This window comes from Hylaeus volcanicus, chromosome 1, assembly GCF_026283585.1.
Source record: "Hylaeus volcanicus isolate JK05 chromosome 1, UHH_iyHylVolc1.0_haploid, whole genome shotgun sequence".
In the NCBI taxonomy this organism is placed as follows: domain Eukaryota; kingdom Metazoa; phylum Arthropoda; class Insecta; order Hymenoptera; family Colletidae; genus Hylaeus; species Hylaeus volcanicus.
In genome coordinates this window covers 14357636-14370147 of record NC_071976.1, presented here as the reverse complement: position 1 = coordinate 14370147, position 12512 = coordinate 14357636, and the positions used below count along the sequence as shown (strand labels likewise).

The following is a 12512-nucleotide window of genomic DNA, read 5'->3' as shown; positions in this document are numbered from 1 at the left end:
GACGTTCCAGGGACGTTCACAGGACGTTCAGGGGACGTTTAGACGTTGTCTGGACGTCCATAGGACGTCCCGAACGTCCAGTACCGGACGTCTTATGGACGTACATAAGACGTCCCTGTGCTATCTGGGTATTTTTGCACATTTTACACATTACCAATGAAGTAGTAAAAACTGCAAAGAAATTTTAAATGCAGTATCCAAATTAACTGCAGATAATAATGACATTGTAGACATCGTTCTTTTTAGACGTCTTTAACTTCGTTAATTTTCCGAATTCAACAAAATTCTTTGGCAGATATATTTTTAAAGGTCTACACTTTATGAAAATCCAAAAAAAAGAATCGATATTTTGAAAGTTTTAGACTAGAATATCCCCTTAATGTATGCCTCCTTTTCTTTATTCTAGAGTGAATTAAAATCTAATAAAGCTTTTTTTATTGGCCTAAAGAAGTTTGAAATGCAAGGGTTAAATTAACCAACTTAGTAGTTTAGTATTTTAATAAAACCTCGTAAGAAAAATGTCAAGACAACCGCGGTGGTACTCTTAAGATTAATCATTGTACATACCCAGATAGCACAGGGACGTCTTATGTACGTCCATAAGATGTTCGGTACTGGACGTTCGGGACGTCCAGATAACGTCCAAACGTCCCCTGAACGTCCTGTGAACGTCCCTGGAACGTCCCAGTTATATCGCAGGACGTCCCTGGGACGTCTCAAGTAGGCTTTTCTAGAAAACGATGTCTCAAACGACAAAATTGTATTCTCCATTTACGATTTATTTTTTCATGAGGAATCATTTACTACTCGGTTGTGCTATCATTGACGAAACAACTCGTATAGGAGTTGTTACTATATATGTATATATACACGATTTTTTTTAAATTCCCAGTTATTACTTTCCGTACATTTCAGAATTAAACAGAACGTTTCATACAATGTCAATTTCAGAATTTCGATTCGAATATCATTATTTCAGTTTTGTATCTACATATGTACGAAGAGTGATAATTAAACTGTCATTAAGATTTTGAATGGATTTATAATGAAAATTCTATGAGTATCCTGATCTGCGTTACAATGATTATCCTGTTTCCGAAAATGTTTAAAATACTGTAATTTCGCTCAGAGCTGTCGGTAAAATCACCCTCCGCGAGCTCCCGTATTCCCACTCCACCCTCTGCTATTCATATATCGTCCACTACAGCACAGCTGATCGAAAGGAACCCATATAAACGGGTAGACTAAACACGCAAACACTGCGGGCTACATAATTATTTATCGTCTATACAGGATGTACAATCAGCATAGTAACGTAAGGATGTTGAATAATTAATGACGAGTGAATGGAGCATATCCGATCAGTAATACTTTTAATTTTTCTGTGATGTCGAAAAAAATTGTCATGCTTCCAATATGTTATTTTCCAAGGCGATATCTTGTCATTCTCCAGTTCCACGTTCTTCTAATTTTGCTCCTTTTTCCAGGTAAATGCTTTCTCTAAAGTATTTGAGAATCTATCTTTGTTTGCATGAGATTTTCATTTCATTATATTGTGTACATTATTATGAAACAGCTTAAAGTAACATTAATTCAATCGAGCGATAGAAATATTATAACGATAACGTATCCGTGTCGACATTTTATAAAGAATTAAGGGAAGCTATCTATATACATTAAACTTGATTTTTGTCTAAATTACCTATGTTTACAGCCAAGGAATGTACCATGCCAGAAGCAAGTCAAGAAGGATTGTTACATTCGTTCAAAAGTTATTCGGATATAGCTATGTTTCATTATACAGTTCCAAGTGAAGTACTCAGGGCAACTTGGCAGTTCGCTGCATTTATGGATCGGCAAGATTGTCCAGAAAGAAAAGTGCACATGTACATAAACTTTTGTTTTATATTTTTACTCTTTCCATGTGCAAAGCATTGTAGTGCAACATTAGGATTTTCAGATATCTTCAGTGGGGCAGTTACCCTGTGATGTCTATAAATAATGATACATTTCCTACCAATATGTACCCCAAACGTAATCGCACGATTGTAGTCTCTGCGCTTACAACATTCGAACCAAAAACGACTGCAATTGTACCAATTTATGGACCAGAATCTGGAGATTGGTTTGTAGGAGCATATTTATCTCACTGGGATGAAAAGGTTCAACAACAGGTATAATAATATCTTTATTTATAAATTCGTTTCTCTTTTCAAATCAATTATAATTTACATTGCTTGTGCCTCTATATTTTAGGGGCTTGGACATAAATGCCATTATAGTATAGGTTCTGTAGCTATATGGACACAGATGAATAGTATCGAGAACATACCTATCGGTTGTCCACATACTTTGAGGACAAAAGAAACCACCTCTTATTACAAGTAAAGAGTGTTATCATTTGTATTTAATTTAGTATCTTGATACTAAAAATTAATAATCTATTGGATCCTTTTCAGAATATACATAGCATCAGGAATATGGAACTTTCGTGTACATATTTGGGGTTGTAATTTTACCGTGTATACATCTCGTAGTATACACGAACCTTGTATTAAAAGTATAAATTTACAAGGACGCTCTTTACCTGTTTTTAATCACTCTGAACCCAGAGGAATTGGAAATTTTACCATGTTAGATTCGTATACCTTTATAGAATCTTCTCCTTATGAAGATAGTTATTATTATTTGATGATTATTTCAGATAGTATCATTGAATTAAATGTAAAAGTAATCATTGCAGGTAAATTCTATTATCCACAGTATTTTTTTTTATATTAATATCAATTTTTTGAATCTGTTTTATTTTGTCTTATGTTTTCAGAATGTCCAATCAGGGTGACAGAAAAATCATTTGTAAGACAGTATTTGGATGCGCCTTCGTTTTCTAAAGCATTAGCACAGTTACATATGGAAGATTTAACAAAACATCATTTACATCATTATGAGGACAAAAAAAATGTATCATCTTACAATGGTGTTGATTTGAGAAATCAAATTCATTTATCGGATGAAAATTTTGATGATACGTGTGTTCCAAGATACCAACTTGCTAGAATTAAGCACTCGCAAACATTCTCTGGTGTTTACTTACTACAGGTATGAAATATTTAATACATAATGTATAGAAATTTATATTAACTACCACTGAATAGGAAGGGATGTGGAAGTAGATTAAAGTATTGAAAATGGTTCACATTTAAATTTTTTTCCAGGGTAGAGAATGGCTAACTTCTTGGGTAATGTTAACAGATCTACATCCGGTGATAACACAATTTAATATTTTGCCATTAATAGATATTGGTGGTACACTTGATATTAGTGCACACTTAGAAATGGACAAAGTAGGCATCAATAGTAATTCATTATTATTATAATTAAATCCAATTGTGATTCATTTTTACGTATATTTTAGGTAATAACAAAACAATTAGTTAAAGTTGTACTTTGCATTCAACGTGGTCGAGTTCCGAATAGACTGAAAGGTAGTATCGTATGTGAGGATTCAAAAATGTTAATGAATTTGTCTTCGTTTAGTAAACATGATGCAAGTTTGTTGATACCATATCCACAACCAGATACATGGTATGTTGCTTTACACGCAACATGCCATTTTAATGGGTAATACTATATTTTTAAAAATACAAAATGAAATGAAATTAAAATTATAAGTACACTATATTATAATTACAAAATCTGTAAATTAGACATCCTGTAAATTGTGAAATGGAAGAGATCTTAGTATCATTGGATATACGAACTAGACAGTGCGTGTTTTCTGGAAATTATCCATGTGGCCATCACGGAATTTGTCAAGAAATTCATCGAGATATCCTTTATTATACTACGTGTAAATGCTTTGCAGGTTTGACTGTTATTTATATGACTTTAATTTCGTATTTTTTGTTTACTTACCTTCTTAATTATTCATTTTATGACATAGGATACAAAGGATGGGGGTGCACTGATGCTACTAGTGCAAATCCAGAATCATCTCTGGTTATGACAACGATGATACTTACTTTAAGTAATGGTTTTTTTATACCTGCTATATATTTAGCTGTTAAGCGTGGTTTATATACTGAGGGATTGGTCTATCTGGCAACAATGCTTTTTTCATCTCTATACCATGCTTGTGATCAGCATGTTATGACCTATTGTGTTGCTAAATATGAAGTACGTAAATTGTCTTATACTTATAAGAAACACTATGTATTTTGTTATTAAATTTACGTACTAAATATTTGTATGAAACGATTTTATTTCCAGGTTTTGCAATATAGTGATTTTTTTTCAAGCATATTAGCATTTTGGGTGACACTTGTGGCAATGGCTGAAATACCGACACGTTTCGTGTCACTGTATCATATGTTTGGAGTTCTTATAATAGCTTTTGGAGTGGAATCTAATAAAACAAGTTTAATTAGTATATTAGTACCTTTAGGGATAGGTGTTATGATTCCAGTAAGTAATCTAAGAAAACTGTTTGTATAACATTTATTTCTTACTTGTATATTTTTAGATGGGAGCATATGCTTATCGGTGTTTTCAATTGAAAAAATGGAAAAAACCTAATAAAATTTCCAAAGTATTAACAGGATTATTATTAGCAACAATAGGCTTGTTACTCTTTTCTCTAGGTGAAACGGAAGCTAATTATCAAGTACGTATAATGCGCAGTGTAAAATACTACTGTGAGAAATGAAAAATATCTAAAAAGAATTTTTTTACAGTATGTTCATAGTGCATGGCATATGATAATAGCTATTTCATTAATATTTCTGTTACCACCATCGCGATTGGAACAAGTTGGTTCTTCTGGTACTAACTCATTTAGCGATGATAGTGAGTTACTTGATTATAAGGATCCACCTGGTAGTCCGATTTTTACAGTTACTACTGGTCAGGAAAATTTGGTAATTGCATCAAATTAAAACTCATGTTAACACTTTACCGACCGGTAGCTGTTCAACATCTTATGCCCTTCTCACCGGCCGCTCGGCAGCAGATCTTCTCTGACACCGGGAATTGTATAAAAATACGAGAGCTTACAGAGCAAAGCAACTTGTATATCAATTCAAAGTAACAAATACTTGCTAGTTACCATAGCAGTTGCCGATCGTTGGGGACAAAAAGTCGATTAATCGACTGCAGGTTGGTAAAGTGTTAAAAATAAGTAGAACAAAGAAACCAAATACGTACTTTTGTTTAAGTTACTTGTGCCAAAAGAGTGTTCTAATTCTCTAAGCAAATTATGGATTACAGTATTATGATAATCAAAATTAGAAGTGTGTATATGTACACGTGCCAGGTATATGTACATAAAATATTTATGTATAATTTTTATAATAGTTCCTAAGTGGATAATTATAACTGGTTATAGGGTAATCTATGTTGAGACTTTCAATTTGATACAACTTAATGTAACACGTGTAAAAATATTTATAGTTATAAAAACTGAATGAACTTACAAGCGGTGCTACTATTTTTACTAGATTTTGTTAAGATTATAGTCAACAATATCAATAGATCTATTTTTATATATTTCTTTAACGTTGAAAACTGTATCTTGTTCAATTAAATAAGTCATAAAAAGTGGATGATACCTACTTTTCCTGAAGGGTCACATCACCCAATACTACCTACTAGCTGGTGATGGTTTACTAAGTTTATTATTAACGCTGAAGTGTGTAGGATTCTTTGCACATTTAATAACTATCTTTGTAACAATAGTACCATTTTTTTAAAAAGAATCCTCATACGAGGGAATACATGTGAAAATATTTATAATATACATAAATGGACGCATTTACATATCTTTCCATACTCCTTATAGCACTTAATTTTGTATCAAAATATACTATTATCTTAATTCGGTTAAGAAAATTTCTTTTTTTCAGAAGCATTTTTATGAACAGTTTCTACTTATATATGGATATAGTACTTTATTTATATATTCTGTGTATCTAGTAATACAAAAAAGTGTTAACTGCATAGATTACCCTATATTGTCATTAATAGACTACATCCAAAACTACTCATTAATTCCATTTCATTTTTTATTATTTTTTGTTTACACAGTTATATAATATATAAGTCATGGGGATGTTCTGTATAATTACTATAACTTTGGGAAACATAAGTATATAATGGAATATATATCTAACGAGATAGAGAACTCAGTTATGTGTGCAATATTGTTATATCTACTTTATGTGTTTAGTCGTGTTCAAAGTTGCTTAAGGGACCACAGTATGTAAAAGGTACTAATAACATGTTAGAAAATGAAAGTATGAATGCTGTGCCTAAATACAGATAAATTATTCGGGATTAGAGGAAATTTCACAAATCTAATGAACTCAATATTTACAACGTTAGTAATTTTTGGCGCGCAAATTCCAGTACAGAAAATGCAGTCAAAATTACTCCAGTTTATATTATTAATAAATATTAATTTTTCTGATATTTTATTATTTCTATGATTCGAAATCTATAGTTAATATATAGTAAATAAATAAGTAATTTATAGTTGTTGTGAACTTTATAGAAATATTAATTTCATGTTAAAAATTCCCAAAGTTAGTTAGTTTTAATACAGAAGATACACTCGTATTCTTTACAGATTGATTAAGAAATTACATTTTTGTGTAAATTTGTTAACATTATAATTCCATGTTTTTATTTAATGTAATATTTATCACGATATCTTATCCATAAGATAATTTTCAGTTTACGAACATGATCTGATAAAAGTATAATTTATAACTTATTATTGTTAGCATTTAAAAGTTTTACATAATTTATAAAAAATAATTTTTATATGATAAATTACTAAAGTATATCTACTTTAGTTACTATTCAAATACCTCACAATGATTAAAGTGCCATCTAAGATTTCTCTCTCATCCTATGCCGATCATATTATAAATTTTATTTTTGCACTATTAAAAAAAAGGCAGGGTGATTGATAAAAAGGAATTCATACAATATAAATGTTTAAAAAATTTATGTATGCTACATCCTTAAGATTTTAAACAAAGAAAAGTAGAATGATATGAATATTGATATTGAAGGATATATTAATGATGTGTAATTGTATTATAAGGCTGTCACAAATTCAAAATAAGTATAAGTAATATAAATTTTCTTATTAAACCATATACAAAGAAAACAGCGAATAACATTACATGTTATGTCGGACAAATTAATTAATTAATTCTTGGTTATCTATTAGTATTTTTTTTATATTAAAAATTAAGTACGACATATATAATAGAATGAATGTTACGACCATAGCGCCCCGTCCAAAGTTATAGCAATGTAATTTTTTTAATAATACAGTGACTGAGGTTCATTACGACAAATTGTTATTCCTTCTATCATATAAAATTGTTTGTTTGTTCAATTGTGACTTTCACAACTTATCATCCCTCGTTATTGTGTTCCGTATGTACTGTAAGTGTTAATCATCTTTCTTCTCTCGTCAATTACATCTAACACATGTTTATATTGTTGCAAAATACACCTGAAAACATGCATGATACGTCCTATCTAGCGATACGAATGTAGAAAAATGATATAAAACAGATGTTTAGCATAAATGCATAAAATACTTAAAAAAGAAAATTTAATATTTCAATATATGTGTTTAAGTAATTTGTCTCGATTTGTTACTTACTGTTCAGCAGCACAATTTCCTATCCAGTCCATTGCATTTATCATCTTATTATGCTGAGTTTTTATATACTGTAGAATGAACGACATATTCATGTTGACATTTGTCTTTTGTGTTGACCGCTCGCATATTTTTGACACATTAACCGCGTTAATATAACAATATTTTATTTCGTTGTTAAAAATTGTCCATACCTGAAAATTCGTTTAATGTAATGTAATTATTCTGTATATATGTGATACACGTATACAGTTTTACAATACCTGTATCCACTTAGTCTGCAATATTTCTCGCAAATTATCCCTTTTGTTAAATTTTTGTAAAGTATAAATCGCCTCAATACCCTCTTCTATGTTCTTAACATTTTTAAATATGTCGTTAATTAAATTTATTACCATGTTCTCTAGCTGTAAAATTGTATACTTAAATCGTCTGTATTTTTTCAGCCAATTTGATTTCGTAATGTCAAATATTATATCACGAGCGGCAATAATTTCATTTAAAATTTCGTAAAATATGTTTTCAATTTCCCGCCAATATGCTTCATATTCAATTCCTCTTGTACCACCGAATAATCCTATTTTATTACATCTAATAAATGAAATATATAATATATAACAATAATTAAGAAGTTAATATGCCGTCCTATGTATACGTATTTCTTTTTTAATTGCTAAATACAAGTACCTTCCAAATATGAGTAACGCGTCACAGATTTCAAACACGTCATAGCATCTTTGTTTAAAAGTATTAATTTTATTGAAAACTTCCGCTTTGTTTATGTCCCATTTCTTATCAATATTAATGTATGAAACAACGTTCATCGTTAACTAAAAACGAATTTTATCGTGCAATATAGAACTAATGGTAATAAATTGTTTATTATAGAGAAACAGATGGCATCTAATGAGAAACATACATTGTCATAAATTATTTTGTAAATATCACAACAGAATATACATTTTTTCAATATTTCCATCCCGTCTTCTGGATTACTTCCTAGAGCAACGTCTAGCATAATATAATTTTTGCATTGATGTATTATCTGCGAACTAAATGCTTGACAAAGTATTTCGATATTGTTCCTAAAATGATGTAGTATTAAACATACTTTCTGTATTTAAATTCCTATTTTCATCGTTTTTAACAACTTATTACTCGTACGTGGTATTATAAAATGGAGACTCAATCCAAATAAATAATATCAGAAGCAGCGCTTCAGTGATTGAGTTTTCAGCGTCTTCCGGAACGGTTAGATTTTTGCAAAAATCGAGTAAAATATTTAAGTACATTAAGTTCGACGACGTTTCTTTTAATCCCTTTTCAATATGCTTGGCTAATTCCTGAAATTTATTTGCGCTGAGAGAACACAAATTTCCGAGTATTTTGATTATCAATTGAACTTCTGGGTTAAGAAGTTGAGCATTTAAATAAGCCAGGTTTAAATCTGCGGATAATATTTCCTATACTGAGAATGGGTACCCTATCTACCTTTGTCTACTAATACATACAAAGTCAGACCATTTTTGTAATATTTTAACATTGTATAAAATGTTGCAGAAACGTTGCTGCAACTTGCATAGAGCCAGACTTCAGATAAATGCTCTGAAGCAAAAATAAAATCATCTACATATGTGACGTCACATGAGGGCAAAGTAACGATGGAATTTTGTCGTTGAGTCTGTAGTATATACAGGGTGTCTCAAAAATGTTGTAACATTTTGAAAGGAGTGGTTCGGGAGGTGATTTGAAACAACTTTTTACTTAGCGAAAATGTTGTCCGAGGCTTCGTTAAGGAGATATTAACGGAAAACACTGACCAATCAGAGCGCGAGTATGCCGGTGGAGCGAAGGTTACGCGCTAAGCGGCCGCGCTCATACGCTACCGCGGCCGCTCAACGAACAACATTTTCGCTAAGGAAAAAGTTGTTTCAAATCAGCTCCCAAACCACCCCTTCCGAGGTGTTACAACATTTTTGGGACACCCTGTATATTTTGCTTTCTTAATTGTTAATTTTAACTGTTATAATTTAAAATAATGCTTATCGTAACGTATTTTGGAAACTGTCATTTTGAAATATTACATTTAAATTATAATATTATTTCCTTATAACTTTTTTTTAGTTTAAAAAATAGTAAAAATAATACACAGATATCAAGAGTAAAGTTGGTTATTTATAATTATTGGTTACAAAATAAAACAGTTTTGAATGATCTAGAAATATTATCTTGTGACATCACATGAGGGCATCTTTCTTTTCGTTATCTTTGCTTCACTTCGATTCGTAGATTCGTGTATACGGACAGTGTCTACGAGTATATATGATCGAAGTACAGATGTTAGCATATGTTGCAGCGACGCTTACAAATATTCTGTCAAATATTTTAAATTTTCTGTGCTGTATGGACTATGAGACTTCGAAATCAATTAAGACAAAACACATTTTCCATATATGTGGAAGAATAACTAACATTTCGCGTTCCAATAATTCACTTCGTCTTGTATGCTTTCAATCTTTGTTCTACTCGACGTTATTTTCCTCTCTTTATATATTTGTCTAATCCAAGACCAAACTACTTTTTCCAATCTATCAACTAATTTCCGTTGCCTTTCGTCTTTCTCCAGAAGTACCGCTTTTATATCTTCTCCGAGTAAGAAACAGTCAATTTTTTTCGACGGTTCCACAAATGTCTTAAAAATATTCTCTTTTGGAACGTACAACGTAGTTAAGCCCATTGGATCATAAACCTCCGCGGTAAGACGTATAATAAATTCATGAAGATTTGAAAATACTTCATTTTGTATGACTGTCCGTTATGAATGGAAAATATTTATTGTAACGTAGTAATCTACAAACATATAATAAATCTTAACCGAAATGATGATGAAAAAGCAATGAATTTAACTTATAAAGGAATTTTAAAAAGAAATAATGTAATAAGAGGAAGTCATTTAAATATTTAAATGGATACGTGATGCACAGTCGTTGCTTCGAAGTATAACTGGTGCATAGATATTTTCCATAAATTTTAAAATAGAACTTTTAGTATTTTTACTAATACTTCCGAATGATACGGTGCTGCGAAAATTTTCTGGCGTATAAATCTGCCACGGTGATCTTAGAAAATACACAAATCCTTTAGGTGCATAATTCGGAATATTTAAAATGGCGGTTAATTTACTTTCTTCGTGAAAAATACATAGCACGACGTGTGACGGATTCTCAAAATATTCTCGTACTACTTTATCACATTTTTCATTCCAATTCTTATCGAGAGAAGAGAATATTGTTAAATCTTTTACATGTTGTACCTGTAAATATAACGAAACAAAACATGTAACTGCCTCGGTGAAAAAATAAAGCTATTACTACTTTTGTAAGTGTATATTGAGAATGGGGCCAGAGATACCACTAAAATAATGTAATCTTATCACATAGAACTTTTGCACTGATAAACTTGAATTGATAAACCCACTGAATAGATCAGTGGACAAACGCCGGTCTTTTGATGCAATTGTTTACGTTAAGTTCAATTTTAAATATAAAATCAGTATTTATGACCAAGTGTATTAACGTATTTCATTACATTCACTTCAAGAGCTCGTCTTCTTCGTAAGTAGCAACGAAACTTTATATGTATAGTACGTAAGGAAACAGAATTGTCTAGGTTAGTACTATATTTATACTTTATAGAAAATGTAGCATCAATAAAGAATTAAAGATCCTTCGTTTGAGATTCACGCGTGAATTTATTAACCGCGGTTTTAAATTAGTCTCAAAAGAAACCACGACTTAATCAAGCGACCAAATTCACCAGATGCTTGCTTCATCTGCCAGCGGGTTGATTCTGTAATTCAAGTGAGCTCACTCATTTCTCGCATTTTCATCTCACCATTCTCACCGCGAGTTTGTTCGCGCGATTTCTGTAACGTCGAAGTGAAAATACGAAATCACTAGATTAGAAATGTGGAGCAAAATATTTTATCAAGAACTGTACCCAACTGTACCCTGCTGTACCGTACCATATTATAAGATTATTTTTTTAGGAAGTAAAAGAATTAACAAGTGTAATGTAGTCTATCCCTCCGCAATATGTAAAATAAAAATAAAGTACATATGCAAGTGTATTCTTTATACGAAAATACATTTATTTTTTCTCGCAATAATGTATACTAATATTTATTTTACAATTTATGATGTAGTTCTATCGTTTTTCACTCCTGAGTATTCTTTGCGTAACTGCGCGTCACTCTTATAACCTGATTGTGTAGTTCAAAGGCATCATTCTCTTCATCACGAAGTAATAAAATAGCAGCCGTATAAATTGCCATTTTTATTACTGAGTTTTGTATGTACTTTCGCAGAAGTGTATAAAGAATTCTTTCGGGAATTTACATGAAACAACCTAAAACACGTCGCGAGATGGTTGTCTATTTTTTCTCCTCGCACTCTATTTCTTAATGTCTTTCTTTCTAATTTCACCATTCGACGAGAAATTTCTTGTTGAACAAATTCCCGTGATATAGCTCGCATTTTCACTACGGTGAAGATTACAGAACCAAGAATTGTGAGTTTGATCGCATTTTCATCACGATAAAAGTTACAGAATCGTCTCAGGGTGTGCAGAACCCAGAGCCAAACTCCGAATTGACTTTAGCGACAGTTGCGGAAAAAATAGGAAACTCCGGGACAAGGACAGAGAGGGCAATACAACAATTGCAGGAGAGACGAGAACAGGCCGATTAGGCTAGCATGATTTTTTTCCAGGATATTGAAGCAAAGAAGCAATATTTTCTAATAATTCTGGTTTTAATATATTCGTTACACTTTGGCGG

General features: G+C 31.3%; 3 protein-coding genes across 7 annotated transcripts in view; 2 read left to right on the top strand and 1 right to left on the bottom strand.

Annotated features, from left to right (window-relative positions):
- The first annotated feature begins 1225 nt into the window (after positions 1 to 1225).
- Positions 1226 to 4935, top strand: LOC128872688 (post-GPI attachment to proteins factor 6-like). 2 transcript variants are annotated; one of them, XM_054115649.1, is made up of 13 exons: positions 1226 to 1487; positions 1715 to 1886; positions 1961 to 2174; positions 2257 to 2384; positions 2460 to 2743; positions 2825 to 3099; positions 3216 to 3344; positions 3416 to 3621; positions 3708 to 3865; positions 3944 to 4176; positions 4270 to 4464; positions 4523 to 4663; positions 4734 to 4935. In XM_054115649.1, the coding sequence occupies exons 1-13, from the start codon at positions 1388 to 1390 to the stop codon at positions 4932 to 4934; spliced, it is 2436 nt and encodes an 811-aa protein (XP_053971624.1). In that variant the 5' UTR covers positions 1226 to 1387; the 3' UTR covers position 4935. The 2 variants fall into 2 exon arrangements, with proteins under 2 accessions (XP_053971624.1, XP_053971616.1); XM_054115641.1 differs by having other exon boundaries at positions 1952 to 2174.
- Positions 4936 to 4955: 20 nt separating this feature from the next.
- LOC128872699 (dynein axonemal heavy chain 2) overlaps positions 4956 to 12512 on the bottom strand; it is a 9108-nt gene continuing 1551 nt past the window's right edge. The window contains exons 3-10 of one of the 3 annotated variants that reach the window (XM_054115663.1): positions 10649 to 10988; positions 10148 to 10483; positions 8840 to 9122; positions 8595 to 8760; positions 8363 to 8505; positions 7939 to 8266; positions 7679 to 7869; positions 4956 to 7525 (exon numbers count right to left, since the gene is read on the bottom strand). In XM_054115663.1, coding sequence (XP_053971638.1) covers positions 7435 to 7525; positions 7679 to 7869; positions 7939 to 8266; positions 8363 to 8505; positions 8595 to 8760; positions 8840 to 9122; positions 10148 to 10483; positions 10649 to 10988 — 1878 coding nt within the window. In that variant the 3' untranslated portion in view covers positions 4956 to 7434. Of the gene's footprint in view, positions 7552 to 7678; positions 7870 to 7938; positions 8267 to 8362; positions 8506 to 8594; positions 8761 to 8839; positions 9123 to 10147; positions 10484 to 10648; positions 10989 to 12512 lie in introns of all 3 variants that reach the window. The other 2 variants (XM_054115672.1, XM_054115682.1) reach the window with 2 other exon arrangements.
- The window catches only part of LOC128872714 (guanine deaminase), a 5385-nt gene continuing 3898 nt past the window's right edge, over positions 11026 to 12512 (top strand). The window contains exon 1 of one of the 2 annotated variants that reach the window (XM_054115693.1): positions 11026 to 11289. In XM_054115693.1, the coding sequence (XP_053971668.1) occupies positions 11186 to 11289 (104 nt within the window). In that variant the 5' untranslated portion in view covers positions 11026 to 11185. The remainder of the gene's footprint in view (positions 11290 to 12512) is intronic. The other variant, XM_054115718.1, reaches the window with a different exon arrangement.

Excerpts from the sequence above, each read along its gene's own strand:
- LOC128872688 (XM_054115641.1), top strand. The coding sequence starts at position 1,388 with ATGTCGAAAAAAATTGTCATGCTTCCAATATGTTATTTTCCAAGGCGA. Across the intron at positions 3,100-3,215 it reads CTGGTGTTTACTTACTACAG|GGTAGAGAATGGCTAACTTC; the intron begins GTATGAAATATT and ends ATTTTTTTCCAG. Across the intron at positions 3,866-3,943 it reads TACGTGTAAATGCTTTGCAG|GATACAAAGGATGGGGGTGC; the intron begins GTTTGACTGTTA and ends TTTATGACATAG.